The sequence below is a fragment of the Eubalaena glacialis genome, chromosome 10 (assembly GCF_028564815.1).
Source record: "Eubalaena glacialis isolate mEubGla1 chromosome 10, mEubGla1.1.hap2.+ XY, whole genome shotgun sequence".
Taxonomy (NCBI): domain Eukaryota; kingdom Metazoa; phylum Chordata; class Mammalia; order Artiodactyla; family Balaenidae; genus Eubalaena; species Eubalaena glacialis.
In genome coordinates, this window is record NC_083725.1 from 48,361,016 (window position 1) to 48,385,168 (window position 24,153).

The window sequence follows — 24,153 nt, forward strand, 5'->3', positions numbered from 1 at the left end:
AAGTCAAGACATGTGCACATAGAAACTCTGTAGATGTTTGGAGCATTTGAAATTAAAATAGTGAGAAGGCTGCCTGGGCGTCCCTTCAGACATGGCACAGTGGAGCACAGACAGGAAATATGCCAGACTGCCTCTGCGGGAGGCTGCTGAGAACACGTGCATCAAGGAACAAGGAACTGCTTAATGATTAATCACTGTCAACCTTTGTTCTCGTTAAAGACTTGATTGTTGGACAAGGCTTGTAATGAGGGACTGTTTTGGTGTCTGTTGCTATGAGATTGTGTTCACTGATCCTCAGTGGATATAAGCCACTGTTCCCTTTTTGCCCAAGTAGAATAAACTTGAATGAAAATGCTCTAACAGTGCCTGCTAGTGGTGCTGTAAGAAGAGGCTCTGGACATTCTGTTTACCAAATGTTACTCCAGCCCCAAAATAGAGGACAGATATCCAGGAGTTTGTCTCAGCTGAATTATAGCATATGAGATTTTAGCAAACAAAAAACAAAACCAGAGAACTTTGATGATAAAAAAAGTAGATAGAAGTAGATTTTAAGGAAGTAATGATATAAAGACTCTCCCCCAACCACACACAGGCACATCTTTTTGGCAGACACAGATATTCAGAAATGAAAATTTAAAGTTGTGTTACCCTTTCTCTTGCCTTCAGTAAATAAAATACTGAGGTGTGTCTTGCAAACCAAATGCTTAACCACCGAATCGTGTGAAAGGCTGAAGTGTGTATTGGCATTTTCCTAAAGGCTAAGGAAAAAATTGCACTTATTCTGTCATTGACTAGTTGGCTTATGGACTTTTGCATAACCATTTGTGAATCTTTATTTCACTGCTATAAAAGATCAATGGAATATTTTACAGGAGGAAAAAATGCTATTTTTAAATGTAAAAAATTATTCTTCTGGGCTGATGTGACTTTAAAGGACTCTAAAACTATAAAAAACATCATTGCATCATTATCATGAAGTTACTTTATAAATATATACTTATGTGAAAGTACTAAAAGATATAGAATAACTAACACTGTGGGTGATATTCTCAGATTATGACTACGGCCCCCTACCCAAAACAACTTCTCTTTGACAAATAAAGCCTGCTATAGTTTTTTGAGTCTGCATGAAGCAACTTTTCTTCTGGTTTATATCATATGTAACTATTTAGTTCAAAATATTATGTGTCCCTATTCCTCTCTCCTTTTTATTCTCTATTCCCCTTAACTCATCCACAGTGTAATCAGGGGAGTTGAGTAGGGACTGTTTGGACCTCCAGCAATCTAAAATACGGCCTCTGTTGGCATCCTATGTCCCTACCTAATCTACAGGTAACTATGAATGTTCCATTGACATCAGAAACGATCCTGTAGAACCCAGGGACCTGCCTCTTCCAGAGTGTCCCCTGCACATAAAGGTAGGAAGGGACCTAGGAAAGGCCAGTTGATCAGTTCCTGCATCTCCCCGTTGATTTGCTCTAAGTCCTCCCAGACAGGAAAACCAGTTTTTCATTTAAATCTCTAAATAGAAATCCAGTTTGCTTGGCAAAATAGTCACAATACATATAACCTGTAAACACTTCAATCTTCATAGTCTTGCCTCTATGTTTATATATGTATCCACATGTAATTAAAGATATAGAATGTAAATTTTCTCTGACCACAGCATTTATGTGTTGACGTTACAATGGGGAAATATCCTAAATTGAGACAGAAATCAGGAGGTTTACAATGATAATGATAATTATAGCTGGTTTGGTCATTTAAGACATATTACAATTTGCAGTAAGTGGATTATCCCCAAAGCTACAAATTGTTCCTGATTCCGTTGATGGAACTGAAACCCACTGAGGAATATCTTTCAATAAGACATGCTTTATAAATCTTGGTAGGCCTGATTGTTTTTTCATCCTTGACCAGAGATATAAACGCTAAGGAATACTTGACTATTTTGTAAGGTAGATCCTTGAACAGATGTCCTTGGGCAATATATCTAGTAGCTAGTCTAAAATCCTGGGGGAAAATATATATATATATCAAAATAAATCACTCTCTATACAACATTGTGAATTATTATTTGCACTTAAATAGAAACACTACTGCCTTCCTTTACTGTAATAGATGCTTACAGGTAAATTACCATACTTTTCATGGCTTCCCTAGGAACGGAAGGAACCATATATCAATGCCCATGTTGTTTTCTTCTACCCTCTAAAGACCAGTGTAGTAAAGTACACAAGTTATTTCCACTGTCGTTAAATTTGACTAAAAGTTATTCAGCACATACCGATAGCCTCTCTTTAATCTCTTATAAATAATAAATACAATTAAGTTACTAAAATAAACTGTATTATCCACATTTATTGCTTTTCCTCTAAAAACAGCGACCATCCCACTTTCTTTTCTGACCAAGGACCAGGTAAAATCCAAAGATTAGCACCTTCTTGGTATGGAAACTTATAGCAGAGTATATGAATGAATGTCATTACCTGGGAGAAAACCATGAACCCAGCTGCCAAAAAAATGATTAAGGTAAAGAAAATTTATGAGAAATATATTCAGATGATGTTTGAAAGGCCAAGAAAAAGTTGCAGCATTGGGGTATAGAAGGACTGTGGTACAATAGAATGATCATCTTTAGCATTAAGTGATAGGTATTTATTTTAAAGGAACTGAATTTTCCTTTCTTTCATATGATCTAGATAGCTACATTAACATTACATCTAAATGTTACATCTAACAGTGTAATTTTGGGGAATTCCCTGGTCCAGTGATTAGGACTGTAGCTTTCATTGTGGCGGCCCGGGTTTGACCCCTGGTCGGGAAACTAAGCCCGGGTTTGACCCCTGGTGGGGGAACTAAGGTCCCACAGGCCATGTGGTGTGGCCAAAATAATAATGATAATAATAACAACAGTGTTATTTTGTTTCTAAAGAACTCAAAATACTTGAAGCTTAATAAACTCTCAAAATATCTATTAATTTAACTACCTTTCTAAAATGGAATACTAATGCTTGCCCAATATCTTAAAAAAAGCAACTTTTAAAAATGATGCTAGAATCTCAGGGTGTCAGTACAGCTGTGTCTACAAGGAGAAAACTAAAGTCAAGACCTGGCAAGGACTAGATAAATATGATGAACTTCAACTAAAAATCTATCAGGTAAATTAAGTCCTTGGATAAGATAGTTAAGCTGGGTCCTACTAATACCAAAACAACTGGTTGAATCAGTTAGTTTAGTCAAATAACTTTTGCAAGCCAATTGTTTGGCAATACATAGGCAAAAAAAAAAAAAAAATAGTTGACTGATTTTAAGTTTCCATGATATTCAATGTTGTGGCATTTCACATACTTGGCCCAAGTTCTGTTAAGTTTATGGACAAGATAGAAATTTTTAAAATTATTTTTGTGTTTATTTTTCTTATGTGGATGGCTAGATAACAATATTTTCAAATTATAAAGGGAATCCAATTGGCTCAAATTTAGTCACAGTTTGATTTAAATATTCAGAAATGCTCAGATATAGACTAAATGAACTGTTACTTGGATCCAGCCAGCAGCTGAAGAGCTGCTGCAGTCCCAGATGTATGTCCTTTTAAAAAGTACCACATGGATCTGGAAAATGCAAAACAATGTAAACATTGGAAACTGTACAATATATCAGTCTCCCTTCCTGCATTCTCTTCTGATCAGCAGTTAGGAACATAAGCCACAAATGTTTACCCAGTTGAAAAATCACTGGACAGTTATGTTCAAATCAAGGATCTGTTTCCAGTTACAAGTCACAGAATCCAATACAATCAACCTACCCAGATTGCTGAGAAAAAAAAGGTTAAAAGTTCATATAACTCTGTACATGCTAAATTTAAGTTCAAGGTTTTAATCATGAAAAGATTTTATAGTATCTGGAACTGACAAATAATAACAAATATTCTTGGGCAAAGCATTTTATATGATATTTGATACTGATATTTGTCTTTCACTGAAATTTTTGATATCCATTGTACTTTCTAATAACAGCTAAATAATTGCAAATCATGTTATAAATTAAGTTTATCTGATTTTCAAGTAATTATTTACTATTTATTTAACAACAAACATATACAATATATATACAATATATATATACAAATATATCTTTGTTATGTCAGGCTTATGTGTGCTGGTGGGAATGCACAGATGAATAAAACAGTCCATTTTCTTAAAATAATAATAGTGTAGTAAGAGAAAAGATACATGTAAATAAATAATTTATATATTCTATAAAATAAACACAAAATATATTTGGGACTTAAGCAACACCAGTCACCAATGTTGAACAGGTACCAAAATAGACCTACATTTTTCTGAATTGTCTATTCAAACGAATTAATATGAAGAGTCAGCTTGTGAACCCAAAGTTGTACTAGAAATCCTTGTAGTTGAAAAAATGTCCTAAAAAGTGGTTGACATCTAAAAATAATTTAGACTCTCTACTCCACCTTGTAATTCCAAACAACAGAAACAGAGAAGCTAAAATACTGTTTATGTGTGTTAGACATCCCTTATGTTGTTACTCAACATAATTAATAGAAATTTTAGGTACATCTTTCTAGATTCATAGCCATTAAGTAACAGCAGATCTGGTAATAGTTGTACAGCTGATTTGACTAATGTAGACAGACAAGATAATCAGACCAAAGAAAGTTGACCTTCCTCATTCTTCCATAGTAGACTTTTCATTTAAGGTTATCATTTTTCTAAAACATTATTTTGGTACTCTGCAGATCAGAATGTGTTTGTATAGTTTGCATAAATAAGATTTGGTAAATAACCTGATTTTCTGGGAATTGATCCAAGTGAAACCTCTAATCTTTTGAAGTTCATCCTATACTGATTATTAGGGAGAACTCAGCTTTTTTGAAGTCCCACTGAAGTATTTAGTGGCTTGTTTTGCTAATCCAAGGGAGACTTCAGGACTACGTTTAACAGAGAACAGATGGCTCCTTTTTAAATGTCTTTTGTGGTCATTATAATAATACATTCAAAAAAGCTTATCATGTCACATTAGAGTAGATGGACACATTTGAGGACCTTGACCATAGTCACTATACTGTATCAGTGGATTTAAATTTCTATGTCTGTTAGATAACCTGCAATAACCAAGATATTCTCTCTGTTCTCATAAGAGGAGATAACGTCGGAATTTGTAGGCTACTGTGTAGGTCAGTACATTTTGTATATTTTAGTGCAGAATGGATATTCAAAGCACAAAAATTACCTCTAGCAAAATATTTTGTAGATATATTTTGCAGAATCAGGGAAAAATACAGACCCTTCTACAGAATCAGTTCAGTTAAGACAGATATTATTAGCAACACTATATAGTTCTATATTGTGCCTTCCACACGGAAGTATATGAACAGGTCCAGAATTCGGTTTAATACATTTTTCAACATTTCCATCCCCAAGCTCGATTCAATCAGTTCAGAAGAAGATAACCAGTTTGATTCCCCACTCCCCACCCGGATCAATCTAGTATTTGTTCATTATATGCAAAACCACTGCATGTCATATCGTTAGGTTGCATTTGAGACTCAATGGAAAAAATAAATGAAATTATTTCATCATGATATCTATGGTCACCTTGATTCTATATAAATGGAATTTCAACTATTCTAGCACTAGAATGGAACTTTGAGATTTTAACCTAACTTCCTTATCTTAAAGTTGGAGAAAGTAAAGCCTAGAGAGCTTAGAAGAGAAGACTACGAAATTAACAAGGTTCACAGGTCACAGGAAACAGATTGCTATAAGAATCAATGAAAGAATGTCGTAGTGTGTAAGTATTGGGTGGGCCAAAATGTTCATTCGTTTTTTTCCGTAAGATGGCTCTGGTAGCACTTAGTTGTCTTTAACTTAATTCGAAACAATTTTGTTAGATTGTATGTGACAGCTGCCATATCAGCGTGCATTTTAAAAAACTTATCAAAATTGGTGAATTTTTGTGTAGCCATTTTAATATTGAAGATGGAAGAAAAAAAGCAACATTTTCGGCATATTATGCTTTATTATTTCAAGAAAGGTAAAAACGCAACTGAAATGCACAAGAAGATTTGTGCAGTGTGTGGAGAAGGTGCTGTGACTGATCGAACGTGTCAAAAGTGGTTTGCAAAGTTTTGTGCTGGAGATTTCTCGCTGGACGATGCTCCACAGTCGGGTAGAGCAGTTGAAGTTGATAGTAATGAAATGGAAATAATAATTGAGAACAATCAATGTTATACCACGCAGGAGATAGCTGACATACTCAAAATATCCAAATCAAGCATTGAAAATCATTTGCACCAGCTTGGTTATGTTCATCACTTTGATGTTTGGGTTCCACATAAGTTAAGCGAGAAAACCTTCTTGACCATATTTCCGCATGCAATTCTCTACTTAAATGTAATGAAAGCATTCCGTTTTTAAAACAAATTGTGACGAGCAATGAAAAGTTGATACTGTACAATAATGTGGGACGGAAGAGATCATGGGGCAAGTGAAATGAACCACCACCAACCACACCAAAGGCCGGTCTTCATCCAAAGAAGGTGATGTTGTGTATACAGTGGGATTGGAAGGGAGTCCTCTATTATGAGCAACTTCCGGAAAACCAAACCATTAATTCCAACAAGTACTGTTCCCAATTAGACCAACTGAAAGCAGCACTCGACGAAAAGCATCCAGAATTAGTCAATAGAAAACACATAATTTTCCATCAGGATAACGCAAGACTGCATGTTTCTTCGATGACCAGGCAAAAAAATGTCACAACTTGGCTTGGAAGTTCTGATTCATCTGCCGTATTCACCAGACACTGCACCTTCGGATTTCCATTTATTCTGGTCTTTACAAAATTCTCGTAATGGAAAAAATTTCAATTCCCTGGAAGACTGTAAAAGGCACCTGGAACAGTTCTTTGCTCAAAAGATAAAAAGTTTTTGGAAGATGGAATTATGAAGTTGCCTGAAAATGGCAGAAGGTAGGGGAACAAAAGGGTGAATACATTGTTCGATAACATTCTTGGTGAAAATGAAAAACGTGTCTCTTATTTTTACTCAAAAAACCAAAGGCACTTTTTGGCCCACCCAATAAGAAGAAGTCAAAATTGTAAAAGAAAATAATAATGTAAAATAGGTGCTAACTTTTCTTGTATACCTGCTCTGAGCCAGAAACTGTGCAACATATTTTTTACCTACATGATCTTATTTAAGCCAACACAGCAATCGTATGATGAAGGCATTGTTATTTACCCCTTAATAGTTAAGAAACTGAGACATAGAGACTTTTATAACTTGCCCAAGAACAATTAGTAAGTTATGGAGGAAATATTTAAACCCAGGCAGTTTGACTACAGGGGCAGCATTTTTCATCATTATAGTATTTTGTCATGAGATATCACATGAGATGTGTGAGAATTTTCTTAGGTTTCTCACTTCTCCATCTTAAAGAGAAAAAAGCTAAAAGTAGTCTATAAAATTTTGATTAACATGAAATTCCAGAGTCAAAATTCCATATTGACTTTTGTTTTGTTTCCAAAGGAAAAAATCTTATAGTTTTTTCAAGGTATTAGAAGCCAGCTTTGGAAATCGATTCTTAAAAGTTCCAGATTTGTTTCATGTATAATTTGAACATCATTTTGATTTAAGAACCAACTCTTTAAAAAGGATTTTCTTCCTTTTGAACGGTGGTGTCGTTTATCCCTTCTTTATTCTTCATTACTACTTGCTACTGGATCGCCTTCATGTTTAATGAGAATAGAAAATGCTGATAACTTACCCCATCCAAAACCATAGTACCTTCCAAACATTTCTAGAGGACTAGCACAAGTGTAGTGTATAAAACTGGTTCCTAATGTATGTCCCTTTGAAATAAATGTTTTTGTAAAGATGAGTTATAAGCTTAATATAGTTATGCATTATACCAAAGAAAGAAGAGGGGATTAATATCAACACAATATATAGAGTAAACTCAACAAAGGATAAAATTATGCTTAAACACAAGTTCCTAATTTTCTTTTAGTTGGTGGAGGCAGTGGTGATAATAGTTAGCTATTGCTAAGTTTGAGGCACTGAGCACATCTTTGGATGATTATTGCTTGTTGGTTTATTGCTGGTATTATTACAAACACCACACTCTCCTCACTATCTGACAATCAGAAATTGTATACTATTTAGCTCTATGCCTTGTGTGTGTGTATATGTTTATATTTACATTCAGTAAATATCAAACTGACTTAAGAGGAAATATTAATATTTTTCACATCTATTGCATACCTGATACTAATATACTAAGCACTTCACTTACTCTATGTCATTCGTTCTTAACTACCACCCTTTGAGGTAAATATTATGACCACATACAACTCTGAAAAAAGTGAGCTGGGATTTGAACCTAGTTTTGTCTGATCCCAGAATGACTATTTTCACTATTGCTGCCTATCCATTCAAATTGCTTTCATAACAGAACAGACAGATATTTTTAAATAATTTGACTTTTACCTTATTTTATTATGCCTTCAAAGTATTTTGCATTTTAAAGGCATATGTGTAAAAAGAAGCCAAATTTCTTAACCTATAACCTCATCTTTAAAGTGGGAATCATAGTTAGAATTATTGTGAAGATTAAAGTAATAAATGTCAAGCCTTCAACACATGGCCTGGCACATAGCTTTTAAAAAATGGTAACTGGGGCTTCCCTAGTGGCGCAGTGGTTGAGAATCTGCCTGCCAATGCAGGGGACACGGGTTCGAGCCCTGGTCTGGGAAGATCCCACGTGCCGCGGAGTAGCTGGGCCCGTGAGCCACAATTACTGAGCCTGCGCGTCAGGAGCCTGTGCTCCGCAACAAGAGAGGCCGCGATAGTGAGAGGCCCGCGCACCGCGATGAAGAGTGGGGCCCCCCGCTTGCCACAACTAGAGAAAGCCCTCGCACAGAAACGAAGACCCAACACAGCCATAAATTTAAAAAAAAAAGTAACTGTTAGTAGAAATTGTACTCCATCAGTGTGCCTTCCTCCATCCTCACAACAAAGGCACGGAGTCATTGTCATTGTCATTATCATCATCGTCATGATCTCCACTATCACTCACCACTAGCTCTTTTCCTTCCTAACACGTCCTTTATGCCCTGGGCCCCTCTAAGCTGGCACACCCATTAAAGCAACACTGGATTTAACAACTTCGCTCAACCTTTGCCTTCTGTCCTGCACTGGCTTTCCAGTTGCCTTTGAGAAGTGCTAGCATTTTCATCCCATGTGCCTTACAGCAAGTTCTGTCCCCATTTTCTAGTTTGCACTGCTTCATTTATTCATGTATTTATTTATACAAAAAAAAAATTTATGTGGAGTCCACTGTACCCTGCGAATTTCATGAGGAACATCCCAGCCCTCCAAGCATTTATAATGGGAGATAGATATAAGCAAACAAGCAATTGTGATAGAGAGTGACAAATACTACCTAATGGATCCATACCAGCTTTTAGGGAAGCACAGAAGAGGACACTCAACAGCCTTGGGAGGTCACAGAAGACTCCCTGAAAAAAGGACATCTGAGCTGAGCCTAGAATGAGTGGGTGTTTACTTGGTAGGGAGGGGCAGGGGAAGAGTGTTCCAGGCAGAGAGGATGTGAACACATCAAAACTGTGGAGAGGAGAAAGAGCTCTGTGAGAACGGAGAATTGCGAGTGTTTTAATATCACTATAGTATAAAGTGAAGAAAGGACGTGTTGAGAGATGAAACGGGAGGAAAGATGCAGAGGCCAGATACAGAGGGACTTATTTCTATACCATTTTTGGGAGTTTGGACTTGATTCCAAAGGCAATGAGGAGCTGTGAATGGTTTTAACCTGGATGTGCAGTGTAGAGGACGTACTCAAGGGGAAAATCATTTCATTTCTTTCATAAACACTAACCTTTGAGGGATGGGAGGTGGAGTTCTCAACCTGAGGTCTGTTGATGGTCTGTGAATGTTTAGAAGATTTGTAAGCTCCCTGAAATTGTAAACAAAATTGTTAGTTGTATGTGTACTTGAGGGGAGGGGAGAAGAGACAGAATCCATAGCTTTGTGAAATCCTCAAAAGGCACTGTTATCCAACGAAAAGTTTGAAACCACTGCTCTAGGGGCAGAAAGCAAAAAGCTAACTTACAGAGCAGAAATTTCAGGTCTGCCACAAAGAACCCTTCTAAAGTTGAAAAGTTTCTCTTTTAAGAAAAATTTCTCATTCCTTCCCCTGAGTTACCAAACTCTTCCCACTCCACCCTGACCCACTGACGTTTTGTTCCTGGCCACTCTCCCACCTAAATGCTGCTTCCTCGCTCATGGAACTGTTCTTCTGTGCCAACCCATAACAAGTGTCCACCCCAGAGGCTAAGAATAGACACAGTGTCCTGGTGACTTGAAAATTAGGTAACCTCTGAAGGATGAACTCTACAGTGACCACAAACTCATTCTAATCATTTGAACCAAACAGATTATAAACATATGATCAGGGTTTCCCTGCAGGGTGAAGGAGAATGTTCTGAACAAGCGAAGAAAAACGCCCTATTAAATAGATGAGAAAAACAGCTACTGTTCAGAGTTGCAAAGCATAAAGAAAATACTAATATAAATACATCCTTCTGTGTTTTCATATTCTACGTTTCAACATCTCCCCTACCCCCCTCACCCCCGCAAGCCAGTTCTATCAGACAAGCTATAATTCTCTCAAGCAAATAGACTTTATTCCATTCATTTCTCCTTAACATATTTTCTTGGATTTGGATATGGTTCTTCATCTTTTCGTTAGGTTTTGTGACTTTGTACAAGTCAATTCCTTAACCTTTCTGGGCAGTGTCTTCAACTGTAAAATGCAGTTGGATAAAAGATGTGTAAGTTGCTTTTCAGTTTCTGCTGTTTGTAATGGTGGCTGGAGTGAAGGGCTATTGTGAACAGATGTCATTATAGATATTTTTTATTCTCAACTTGCCTGTTCCTTCCAAGAATTGCTGGGTATTTTTCTCTAAGGCATTTTATCAATTTAATGTAAAAGACCAAAGTACTTAGCCTGACTTGGCTAGTACAGCCAAATAGAGCAAGGGTCAGAAAATTTTTTCCATAGAGGGCCAGATAGTAAATATTTTAGGCTTGTGGGTCATAAGGTCTCTGCCACAGCTATTCAACTCTGTCGTAGTGGGGAAGCAGCCACAGACAATATATAAATGAATGTGTATGGCTATGTTCCAATAAAATTTTATTTACCAAAAAAGGTAGCAAGTTGGATTTGACTGGTCATGTCATAGTTTAATGACCCTTGAAATAAATGACTGGAAAAAAAAATAGATAAATAAATAAATAAATAAATGACTGGAAACCTGAAGACAGCAGTGTTTTATCCCTTCAGTCTTTCTGTTTAAAAGTTGTTTCCTGGATGATTTCCTGATCATTGTTTTGTTGTCACTGTCATTATTGTTGCTGTGTCAAACAATAACTTTTCATTTATTTTAGCCACTCCCAGCCATCTCACCATCCATGCCCCAAATAAATAACTTAAGTGGGCCTGCCATCTTGTAGGGAATCTGAAACAGTTAAGGCAACTTGTTTCTCAGGCATAGAGATAAATAAATGGCTTCATAAGCAGACAGTTCAGAAGATGAATAGCCTGGAGGAACAGTTGAGCAGTTAGTTCATGGAGACAGGGAAAGAAGAAAAGAGGGAAAGAGACAAGCTGGGGGGAGGGGGAGAAAGATTGAATAGCAAATCAGTTTGTGAGATCTACTGTACAGACTTGCCCAGCTGGGTACTTTATCTTGAATTTGTTTTGCAAATTGCAGATGCCTAGCTCTGGAAGCCAAGAAAAAGAAAGGGCAGTCATTCCACGCCAAAATACTCTCATGGATCCCAAGTAACTTACATTACTTCATTTTTGTGGGGAAAAAAAATCATTATATATTCCCCTTCCAAAATAAGAGAGCCATTTTACCCAGATGCCCAAAACAAGACAAATATTTTTTAGAGGTTTTTTTTTTTAATATTAAGAGAACAATACTTGTCTGATAACTGCTTGCTTTGTGAAACTTTCTATGTCACTGTTCAGCCCACAAAACTGCTTTAATAGTAAAACTGACTGAATTCAGTGAGTATTAATATTTCAACATACTTCAGTGAAACCAGGGGTATTTTTGTTTGCTGCTGTAGGACATGTCTAATTGGACCCCATTTTACCTTTTGCTGAAATCAACCTACTTCACAGAACCCTCACATTCCATTAAAATGAAACAGGCAATCCCTAGCATTTTTATTAGTTAACATTTTTTAAAAAGATATCTCACATATTGACCATGATTTACAGAGCCATTTTATCAAAGTCAGACCTAGGGGCCAGGCCTACACTCTGGTGTTTGTTACTGAGATTTACAAGGTTTTCTTCCTACATACTCTTTCTTTAAATATTTATGCCTGAAATTTTAAAGAAGAGGGTATTGGTGAATTCACTGTTAGGGCTAGAATAATGAGGTTTGTTTCTAAGTTTTAATTTAGACATTCTTTTCAAAAGGACTTAAAAATGGCTTTAAGAGAAATGCAGGTGATAAGAAGGAGGACAGGTAATTTGTCCTCTAAGGAAAAGGGTTTTCCATTTTAAAGAGTTCAAGAGTTCCCTTTATTTTCTTTTTTTAATTTTTTTTAAAGTTTTTTTTTTTTTAATGTATTTATTTATTTTTGGCTGTTTTGGGTCTTCGTTTCTGTGCAAGGGCTTTCTCTAGTTGCGGCAAGCGGGGGCCACTCTTCATCGCGGTGCGCGGGCCTCTTACTGTCGCGGCCTCTCTTGTTGCGGAGCACAGGCTCCAGACGCGCAGGCTCGGTGGTTGTGGCTCACGGGCCCAGTTGCTCCGCGGCATGTGGGATCTTCCCAGACCAGGGCTCGAACCCGTGTCCCCTGCATTGGCAGGCAGATTCTCAACCACTGTGCCACCAGGGAAGCCCCCCTTTATTTTCTGCCAGATTTTAGAGACATGGTTTGTGATCTTGTTAAGTTAGTACTTTCTGTGCTGATCCATGGACAAGCTCTCAAGTCAACGAAGTAACACATTTGGGAAAGCATTCGTTTTCCATATTTTCCATGCATTAAAATATGCATCCAGCTTCCTATAAATGTAAATCAACCTTACACACTGCCACTCACTTGTGAGCATGTTTTGATTTATCCAGCTAAAAGGTTTGGTCATCATATACATGATTTACCAAATGGTCTCCTAACATCCTTGAGACCATTCTGGAAAATAAATTTCCCATCCATAGTCCAGTTGGAAAACTTGGAAGTATAGACACGCTGCAGAGTTTTCCAGCAGGCTGAGTGGTCTTTGATCCCTAAGGCCTGAAGAATGCATGATGTATAATATTGGGTTGGCCAAAAAGTTCATTTGGTTTGAAGTAAAAATAAAAGACACATTTTTCATTTTCACCAAGAATTTTATTGAACAATGTATTCACTGACCCAAGGAACTTTTTGGCGAACCCAATAGATGCTCAACAAATATCTGTTGAATGAATGATTAAGAGTAGAGTGAAGATAATAATTCTAAAGATAGAGCTTGATTATTGGTAGAATTTTATTAAAAAGATACAGAAATGCTTTCATTGGTCTAGCAGTCCTGTGCTGGATTAAAACAAGGATTAAGAAGCTTTAACCATATTTAAGCACTTGGCATACTACCCTAACTCAGTGGCTTAGCCAATACTATAAAAGAACTTCAAAATCTTAAATACACATCACACACATACACACACACTCACGTAGATGTGGAAAACTATCTATAAGTGCATATTAAATGTAAATGTATATTAAATCCCAGGATGATAGGATCAGAAGCTGGTTTTGTATGTTAGCATCAAATACCATAATTTATTGGTAGAAACAGAAAAAAAACACACACACAAAATGAAAGATCATTCAAGTTCATGATTTGAAAGAGACTCTAGAAATCTGAGTTTTCTAGCATATAAAAGACTACATCAGTAAAAATAGCCTAATTCATTCACAACCACACACACACACACACATACTCTTTCATCTATGGGCTGAGGATGTGCCATTTTTACCATGGCCTTCACAAGCAACTGAGGAGAAAATGAGTGTTGAGGGAGAAACAGATGATTTCTATTAAGTCAAGTTCTACATGGGCTGAGTGTAAGGCAAAGAGTGAGGCTGAATATGGAAATCAAAGCCAACGCATGGGAGCATATTTTTCTTTCAAAATATTTTATGTACTAAAGTTTGCACAACATCTTGGCAATGACAGCAAGCCTGTGTAAGGAGGTGTTTTGTGTTTCACAGCTAACATAAGGGCAAAAAAATGTAGCAGCAGCCAAATATTACTTCCATCATGAGTGGAAAGAATGTGTATGGTAGAGTACATGGTAAGGCCCATGGGCTAAAAACTACAAGGTTTGAAAATCTACAAAATTCGAAAAGAGAGCTTATCTCTTATTTTAATATCTTTTGGTATTGTAAAGGAATGAAACTAAATTTAGTACAGTCCATCTGTTTGATTAGAGAGAGAAAGACAGAGTTACATTTTCTTGGCATGCAGATCTTTTATAAATCTTAGCAGAGGGTAGTTTTCCAGATTTCACTGGAAATTATTTCGATGATGTTCACTGATTCTGCCAACAGTAAGCATTCTGTCACCTCTTTTCTTTCTCTTCATTCTTCCCCTTTGTAAATACTTTTTTGATCTTTAGAAAATAGAAAACTGCCTGTCACATAGTAGATATTCCGTAAAATTTATCAAATTTATTAATGGATGGATGGATACATGGGTGACTAGACGAGCCATTAGGAGATGTGGATTTTAATCCTAAGGCACTAGTAGGTATCATACCACCTAATGGAAATGACTATGCATTGCTTTTTAATGCAGTAACTTTGAGTGAGTGTGTCCATGGGCTTTGTGATGTGTGTATCTTAGATTCCCAGGTAAAATATAAGCCAGAGATTCTTTTTTTAATTGAAGTATAGTTGATTTACAATGTTGTGTTAGTTTCTGGTGTACAGCAAAGTGATTCAGTTATATATATAGTTTATACAAGATATTATATAAACCATTATAGTTTATTACAAGATATTGAATATAGTTCCCTGTGCTATACAGTAGGACCTTGTTGTTTATCTATTTTATGTATAGTAGTGTGTATCTGCTGATGCCAGACTCCTAATTTATCCCTTATCCCACCCCCTTTCTCCTTTGGTAACCATAAGTTTGTTTTCTATGTCTGTGAATCTGTTTCTGTTTTGTAAATAAGTTCATTTGTATCATTTTTTTAGATTCCACATATAAGTGATATATGATATTTGTCTTTCTCTGTCTGACTTACTTCACTCAGTATGATGATCTCTAGGTCCATCCATGTTGCTGCAAATGGCATTATTTCATTCTTTTTTATGGCTGAATAATATTCCATTGTGTGTGTGTGTGCGTATGTGTGTGTGTATGTGTCACATCTTCTGTATCCATTCATCTGTCGATGGACACTTAGGTTGCTTCCATGTTTTGGCTATTGTAAATAGTGCTGCTATGAACATTGGGGTGCACATATCTTTTTGAATTAGAGTTTTCACCTTTTCCAGATATATGCCCAGGAGTGGGATTGCTGGATCATATGGTAATTCTATTTTTAGTTTTTTAAGGAACCTCCATACTTTTCTCCATAGTGGCTGCACCAATTTACATTCCCACCAACAGTGTAGAGGGTTTCCTTTTCTCCACACCCTCTCCAGCATTTATTATTTGTAGACTTTTTGATGATGGCCATTCTGACCAGTGTGAGGTGATACCTCTTTTTAGTTTTGATTTGCAGTTCTCTAATCATTAGCGATGTTGAGCATCTTTTCATGTGCCTTTTGGCCATCTGTATGTCATCTTTAAAATATAAGCCAGAGATCTTAACTTCAAATGCCTACATGGGCCAAGCAAGTAATAGAAATGAGGGAAAAGGGTGGGTATAATAAAATGAGGAATAGTGGGGACTGTGGCTAACTGGAGAGCACAAGGGCCTACCTGTGTTTAAAAAATGATGGGAGCCAAACATACCACATGTGCAGTCAAGTACACTTACACCATAAGCTCCTTCACAAAAATAATTGTTTCTAAAATATCTCTGCCATACACAAAATAATACAAGATAAGTAAGAAAAATATTAATTGCTAAAATTTATCTAGAACCTACTAAGTGCCTAGAACTGTTCTAAATTTCATCTGGCCAGTTTTATGTCACGAATGTAATTACCTTCATTTTACACATGAGGAAATTAAGACACAATACTTAGTCAATCTATATTGGTTGCTCTATATAATAAATAATTGGATATTAAGAAATAAAAAATAGCACAGCAAAGAACAAAGTATCAGGGCCCTGAGCTGAGCCCCTAACCCAGATGAAAGAAGCACACTCCAAGGGAGAGTCCTGGTGGCTTGTAGGACATGTGGGGTGAAATCTTTCCCAAGAGCCATGATGGATTTAAAGCTGACAGATCTGACTGGGCATTGAGTGCAGATGTGTTAAGGATAGTTCCTTTCAGCTGCTCAGAGGATGTTCCTACCTCAGAGCTGACTCTAATTATTTTTCATTAACTGGTGAGAAGAACCACCCCCTCCCAGTCCCCACACCTCTGCCCTTCTCCCTAAAACACTCCCTTCCAGGCGCCTGATTGAGGGTGACCCCTTAGAAGAGTGCTTAATACACATTTGCTGCATGGACAGATGGGTTGACCCAGATTTACAGTAGGAAGCTTTTCCTCCCCAACTCTTCCTGTCTCAACTGAGAGACAATAGAGGATAGTGATTGAGAACTGGAGTTCTGGAGTCAGACAGGCCTGACTTCAAATCTTCCTCAACTACTTACAGCTAAGTGATCTCTCTGAGGCAGGTTTCTCATCTGCAAAATTAGGATGAAAATAATAGTCCTTGCTCATTGTCTCATTGTTCTGTTAGGAGGATGAAATGATATTAATCACATAAAGTGCTAAGCCCAATGACTGGCCTGTAACAAATCTTAGTGCATGGTCATTTTAGGATTATTTTGTATCCCTTTTCCTCTTGGCAGTTGGTGAGCTCTGTAGCCCCAGGGATTATTAAAGCAAGATCACATTTCCTGCATCCCCAGGCTTTGAACTGGTGGCTTTTTTTTTTTTTTTTTGTAGTTGAGCAGATAACTAAAGAAAGAGAAGGCAAGTCCACAAGTGGAGTACCTACTATTTACTGCTCATCAGGCATCATGGGAGTTGCTTTATCTTTTTAATCTCTTGTAACCTCACCCAGTCCAGCTGGGAATGAAAGTTGGATTTTATTGCTCCCATATAGCTACTGTTTCTCAAAGAGCATTCCCTGGATCAATGAGCATTAGAATCACCTGAGTAGGTACCCGATCTGTGGCCTCAGAATTTCTGGAGCAAGGCCCGCCTGGGCATCTGCTTCCTAGATGAGTATCATCAAAGTGGGAGGATCTTTCATATAGTACTTGTATCATTTAATCTAAAACTTGATTCTGTATTTTCTTGTATTTTACATGTAAGCATGTCATGTCTTCCTTAATTAGATGATAAATTCTCCAAAATGAGGACTATGCTTTGTAGTTTTCTTGTAACCCCAACAGTGCACAGCTCAATCCTAAACACACCATTGGGAATTAGTGACAACACCTGGCTGGGTTTAGCTTTCTGCCCTGCAGGGTGCTGACCTGTCAATGCCTAAACATTGGTAGAGACCTCAAATTAGAATGGCAATTCACCAATACCCAATATTATTTAATACACAATTGTGAGTCTTTGACCAATACTTCCCTATTGTCAGTTGGTGTTCTTTTACTGATTAATGCACTGAGATTCCCGACTTACTGACCAGGGAGGAAAATTAACAAGTCTCTGAAAGGTGACGTCCCTAACAAGTTTCAGTGTTTGTGAAACAGAAACTCATAGGTCTTCCAACCTTATCACAGAAAGCTAGGCCCCTTCTGTCCAAAATGGTTATTCAACTTTTAAACACGTGAAATGAAATGATTTTCATTGCAGGATCAGCAATGATATGGGCTAACTTTAGGGAAAAGGAAGAACTTGTTACTGTATGATGTGTTTGTTCCTGAGCAATTGAGAGGTTTGCCATATGTTTTTATGGTAATTTTCTTTGACGTGCCATAAATACCTTCTGGAATGCGGAGGTTCCACCATCAGAGTCACGTGGGAGCTTTTCCAGTACCCTAATGTCATTAAACAAGCTGCTTTGGTTGCTGTGATATGCAATTATTTCTTCTACATTTGAAAAGCAATTCTCTGATCTCCAACCCATTAACCACGTTTGATCTTAACAAGTTGAAAAATGTTTGGAATCTAAGCTTATGATCTTTGCGCAAGTTTTTTTTTTTTTCTTTTAATTCACAGTAGCTTTCCACCCCCTCCCCTTCTCTTTTTTAGGATCAACACTCCGTGGTAGGCCAGAACACAGGCCCCAGTCCAAGTCCCAACCCCTGCTCAAATCCAAACACTGGAAGTGGTTACATGAACTCCCAGCAATCACTGTTGAATCAGCAATTGATGGGAAAGAAACAGACTCTACAGAGGCAGATCATGGAACAGAAACAGCAGCTTCTCCTCCAGCAGCAGATGCTGGTTGACACGGTAAAACTTTCTCCCAATTTCTACTGCACGTACCTATTGGCCCAACAGAGGGAATTCATTATTTTCCGTTTCTACTTACTGTGCTTGTCTCTGTGTCCACCTACGGGACAGCCACCAGGGTGTCCTGGCTGTAAGAGAGGCTAAATCTATACATGTAAAGTGCTGCAGGAAAAAAAAACAAACTTGATTTACCAGCTGCTGGACAGTTGGAATGCATAGCACCTGGGCTGACTAGCCCTGCCCAGCCCAGGAATGTTTAGAACCACCAGCATGGGCATTGGTATCAGGCAAAAGAAACCAGTCTTCTTCCCTAGCCCCAAGGGGCAGAAAATAGGGGACAAAACTTTCATCAACTCAAATCCAAACTGATTTTAGAGGTGAAAGGGTTTTAAAGCAACTTTAAAAGCCAGTGTGGAGTTTCAAAACTTAAAATTTGGCCTCCAAAATAAAGCATCTCAGAATAGTAGATGTTTTTTAAGGAAACCGAAAATGTATTTCCCACTTTCACCACATTTAAGTGGCCTTACCTTAAAGGCAAGGTCATTATTTCCCGCACATTACCCAAGCATGAACCCTACTTCACTATTTATCTGTTTGTCCCTTCTATGTTTTCAAACTCATACATTCAACAACTGCTCCAAACCCTTCCTGCCTCCTAAGACCAAAGCCTTTTCTCCACATTTTATTCTTTCCCTTCAAACTATTTGGCCAAATGAAAGAAGAAAGAGGCAAAGTTAACCATCTCCAGGTTGATAGAGCCAAGGTACACAGAAAATAAAATTAAAAAAAAAATAAATTTATACTCAAGGAGCTTTGCAGTAAGAGTCAGAAACCCAGGGTGTGATAAGCGTATAATTCATTCAGTAAATATTTACTAATTTACAATGGGACTACAGCCATAAACAAGACAACCCTGTCTTTGTCCTTAAGGAGCTTAGAGCCCTCTGGGGATGTCAAATAAATAGGCAATTGTAATACATGTGATTAAATGCTGTGATGTGGGATTACCAGAAATGGTTTCAGAGAGGAAGTTATATCTACTGAAGATCTGAGGGTGAAGTAGGAGATGGAGGGAAGAACAGGGGGGGGTCCAGCCAGAAGAACCAGCATATTCAAAGACTCAGGGACAATAAAGTATACTACATTATTACATTTGCTGAGGCATGTCACGTGCACAAGGATAGGAAAGTGAAAGGCTAGGAGGCCAGAGATCAGAGACCAGAGGATAAAGCTTGCTAAATCAGAATTTATATTGTCGAAAAGCAATGGAAGGGAATTCCCTGGAGGTCCAGTGGTTAGGACTGTGCACTTCCACTGCTGGGGGCCCCAGTTCAATCCCTTGTCAGGGAACTAAGGTCCCTGCAAGCTGCACAGTGTGGCCAAAAACAAAAACAAAAGAAGAAAAGCAATGGAGAGGACTTTAAAGCATTTTAAACAAGGAAGCACTAGATTCAGATTTGATTTGCATTATAATAAAGGTATAAATATAGCAAGGGAAAATGTAATGGAGGGAAAGATAAAATCCAGCCTGGAGAGATTGAGGATAGTCTCCCAGAATAGATAAAATTTGACTTTGACTTTGAAGGACTGTAGGATTCTGATGGATACAGTGGTCCACCATTCTAGGTGGAGAGTAGGCCAGTGACCGAAAGGTATAGCCTGGGTGTGTGTTAGTTGGTTAGTTTGAGATTGTATGATGAAATATTTAATGCATAGTGAAAAGTACAAATCATAATATAACAATCCTTTATGATTTTTAAGGAATGACAAATGGAATTAAGTTTGGAATCCAGAGCATGTGAGAAGAAATAGTGAGAAATAAACTTATTTGACCTTGAACAAGGAATAGTGAGAAATAAACTTATAGGTGACCTTGAATGTTGCCCTAAGTTGTAGGGGAACCACTGACTGGATTGCTAAGTGACACAACTAATTTCTACTATAAGTCATAGTTTTGAAATCTCCGCTCCTCCTACCCACTCCCTCCCTTTTTATGATCTTCATAAACAAAATAGCTAAGAAACAAGGGCAGTAGAAGAGAAAAACGTACAATCTAAGATTGGCTTACTGGGTACGCTTCCATCATTCCCATCAACACTACTAATTTGTTGACTTGTAACAGGCAGAGGTTGAATTTCTGGATTTTCAACTCTCATTAAAAGGCAAGGAAACATTCCATGAGGATCCTGTCCTGGCACTGTCCTAACTCCCATGGAGTCCCAGTTGAGTCACCGATGGGACAGGTGCAAAGGGCAGTGGCTAAGCTGTGAGAGATGAATGAGAATGAGGCTGCTGTTTTTGTGATTTTTATAAACCATTCACATTTCTTTTTGTTTGGCGGACATTGAGGGTGCCTGTGCTTTTTAGCATATCCAGGAAGAAACAGTCTTTGATGCCACTTTACATTAGCATATGTTTTGTAGTCATTTGCAGTCAGTTGGCAAGGCCACATAGGCTCCTAAATTGAGACATTTTCTCATGAAAGTGTATTATCCCGTACTTTCTATTATTTTCCCACCAATGAAGCACAAAGAAGAGAGATGAGTAGTACTTGTTACAATGGGCATCATAATTACCAACACGTTTTGTGCACCTACTATGTGCCAAGCACCATGCTGCGCTTTTACGGAATTAAAGGATTAATCCTTACAATGGGAGTATGAGAAAGGTCCTAGAATTATCCATATTTTACATTTTGAGATAATGAAACTGAAGCAGAACAGATATGGGCAACAGAAGATTATTTCTATATTTCTAAGATATTTCAATATCTTTTGGGTCCAAGATATTGGGTTATCATGAGACATTAGTTGTGAAGTTAAATTTCATGTTGCACAGAAGTAATCTCAGGGATGGCCTGTGAGTTTACACTTGCGTAGAATGGGGATGTCATTCTCTTGCAAATGGAGCAGTCTCCATTCAGTGTTGAAGTCTGGTCTTTGCTGCCCCTCAGCACAAAGTGACAGCGTGGCAATTCTTGTCCATGTGCAAGGCCATTAAGTCTAACTCGTTCGTGAACAAGTACTTTAAGAAACTCAAGTTTCCAGAGCTGTGTATGTTAACACTTTGAACAACCTAAATAACCCCTCAGGAGAATAAAAAGTCAAGAAGTAGATTGAACGTATGTAAAAATAAATCCAGATTTGAAATCTAGTCTTTCATGGAGCAACAAGGGCCTGATTATCGCTCACACACATGCGTGGATTCTGTTTTCTACAATAGAAACAACAGAAGCACCTAAATTGCATAAGAAAATATGATAGATGCTTTTGAAAAAGAGAAGATTTCAGAAAGTCCCATGTTGGCATAAAAATCAAAACTGTCAGCTTGCACAATAGTTTACAGCAGGAATGGTTGCATATTGCCACATTTGGGTTCATGGAACATCTCAAGCTGTTTCTTAAACATTTAGGGTTTGGGCAAAACCAGAAAGAGTTTCACCAACCACTTTTTCCCTTAATTTGTAAACCCATCTTTAAAAGAAATGTAATCCATATGCTTCTGATTCATTTACACTTAGCTCATCAAAATTGTGTTTTATATGAATTACTTGATGCCCCCAAATCCCTGTGAGTCTTTCAAGTCTTTTCCCTTAGAAACAAGAATTTGAATTTGGTTTGTTGTTGTTTTAAAGCCACTTTTTTTCCTTTATAGTAGATTTATTCTACTTAGAAGGTTTGGGATTTGTTGGGAAACTGAGAAATACATGGTTTAAGTGGTTCTAAACTGGGCAGCCCACATTTGGCTTCCATCTAATTAACCCATCTGTTACAAGGTTTTCTTTTCTATTTATTGACTTTTCTATAATTATATTGTTCTCTGTATACCTACGCCAATTATTTTTATCTTTGAAAAAGGGGGTTGCTTTGGGGTTCATGCAAAGTTTCAGTGAAGCCATTCTAAAAACTTCCTGATCCATACTGAGAAACAAAAAAAGAATCTCCTGATGTCCAGAACTGATACAACACTCACAGCCAGGGTATTTTTTTCTCTGTTGGACATAAACAATTTTACAGAACACGAAGCTCAGACAGGATTGCTCTGAGACCATGATAAAATGAGACAAAAGAAGGCCACTTCATAATTTTGTCTAAAAACAGACATAAACAAGGTCACTGTGCAACTCACAAAATAGGAAAAATTCCCCTCTTTTGCTAAATGAGTGACAAATAATTCTTTACTCAGTCATAGAATCAACCTCACTTTCTGACAGCTTACAACCTAGAACAAATCCTCGCTTCCTTAGACCCTCCCTAAATCACCCAGTCAAAGCCCAAATCCTATAATAGGTTCTTTCTAATACGCTCCTGCTGAGACACCCTATGGTCCCCCGTGATGTGCCTTCTTCCTCGCTCCAGTGAGTGATAAACCCAACAGGTATGTTCCTGTTACTGAACGCAAATTCATGTGCCCTACACACAGCGAGGCCAAACAAACCAAAACGTCAGAGTTTGGAGCAGAGAAAGGTTTATTGCAGGTCCAGAGAAAGGTTTATTGCAAGGAGATGGGTGGCTTGTGCCCAAAAAACTCCAAACTCCTTGAAGGGTTTCAGCAAAGGACTTTTAAAGGAAGGTGAGGGAGGGGAGTTGTTAGTTGTTGTAAACTTCTTGGTGTCAGAATCCTTTGTTTTTGCAGCTATCCATGTAGGTCAAGTCTCGATGTTCCTGTAAACCTCCAACAAGACAAATGTTATTCTCTGTTCTGTAACTTTCTATCTCTATATGAATGGACTCTTAAAGGTCAGAGCCCTGAGAATAGGCTATCCTGTATATTTCAGGCTGTAGGCAACATTCTTTTATAAAAGGTACAGAACCAGCAGGACTAAGCACAGGAAAAGGGCCAGATCTAATATGGAGTTAGATTTGTTCTTCCCTCTACATTCCTGGTGATCTTTGGCTGAGGCCAGTGACAAAATAAAAAGAATGTCCCTGTTTCCTCTGTTAGCCCCCAAACTCACCTACTCTAAAGATCTAAAGGTGGCTGATTCCAGAAGGAAGGAAAGAAGGGAGACTGGGAAATTACTGGTCTCTGAGAATGGGGTGCAGAGAAACGAAGCAGCAAGAGGCCCTTGCATTGTATGGCCGGAAAGCCTAAGTTTTGGACTCAGGATTTGGTTTTGGTTCTACCACTGTGTGATCTTGGGCAAGTTACTTAACCTAAGGAAGCTTCCATTTCCTTATCTTTTAAGTGGGAATAACCATACTTACTTTCAATGGTTGTTTATGAGGGGGGAAAAAAATAGATAATATGCACAGAATGCCTATATCAGTATCTGATAGGTTATCTCCTCCAATCTCAGGTTGCCAGATTCAGCAAATAAAAACATAGAATGCCTGAGTGTCTTGCACTTTATCTGGCAATCTTATTCCTACACCTTACACACTTGGTAGGACCAAAATTATATATAGGTACCAAAGTATATCAGGTGTGCTACAAAACAAAACTAGAAATCCTCATCTCAGAATTCACAGAAATTTTGTCCTCGCTGAAAGCT

General features: G+C 37.7%; 1 protein-coding gene across 1 annotated transcript in view; it reads left to right on the top strand.

Moving 5' to 3' along the window:
• MAML2 (mastermind like transcriptional coactivator 2) overlaps positions 1 to 24,153 on the top strand; it is a 358,500-nt gene that overhangs the window by 324,420 nt on the left and 9,927 nt on the right. Inside the window, exon 3 of the mRNA XM_061204034.1 lies at positions 18,456 to 18,659. Within this exon, the coding sequence (XP_061060017.1) occupies positions 18,456 to 18,659 (204 nt within the window). The remainder of the gene's footprint in view (positions 1 to 18,455; positions 18,660 to 24,153) is intronic.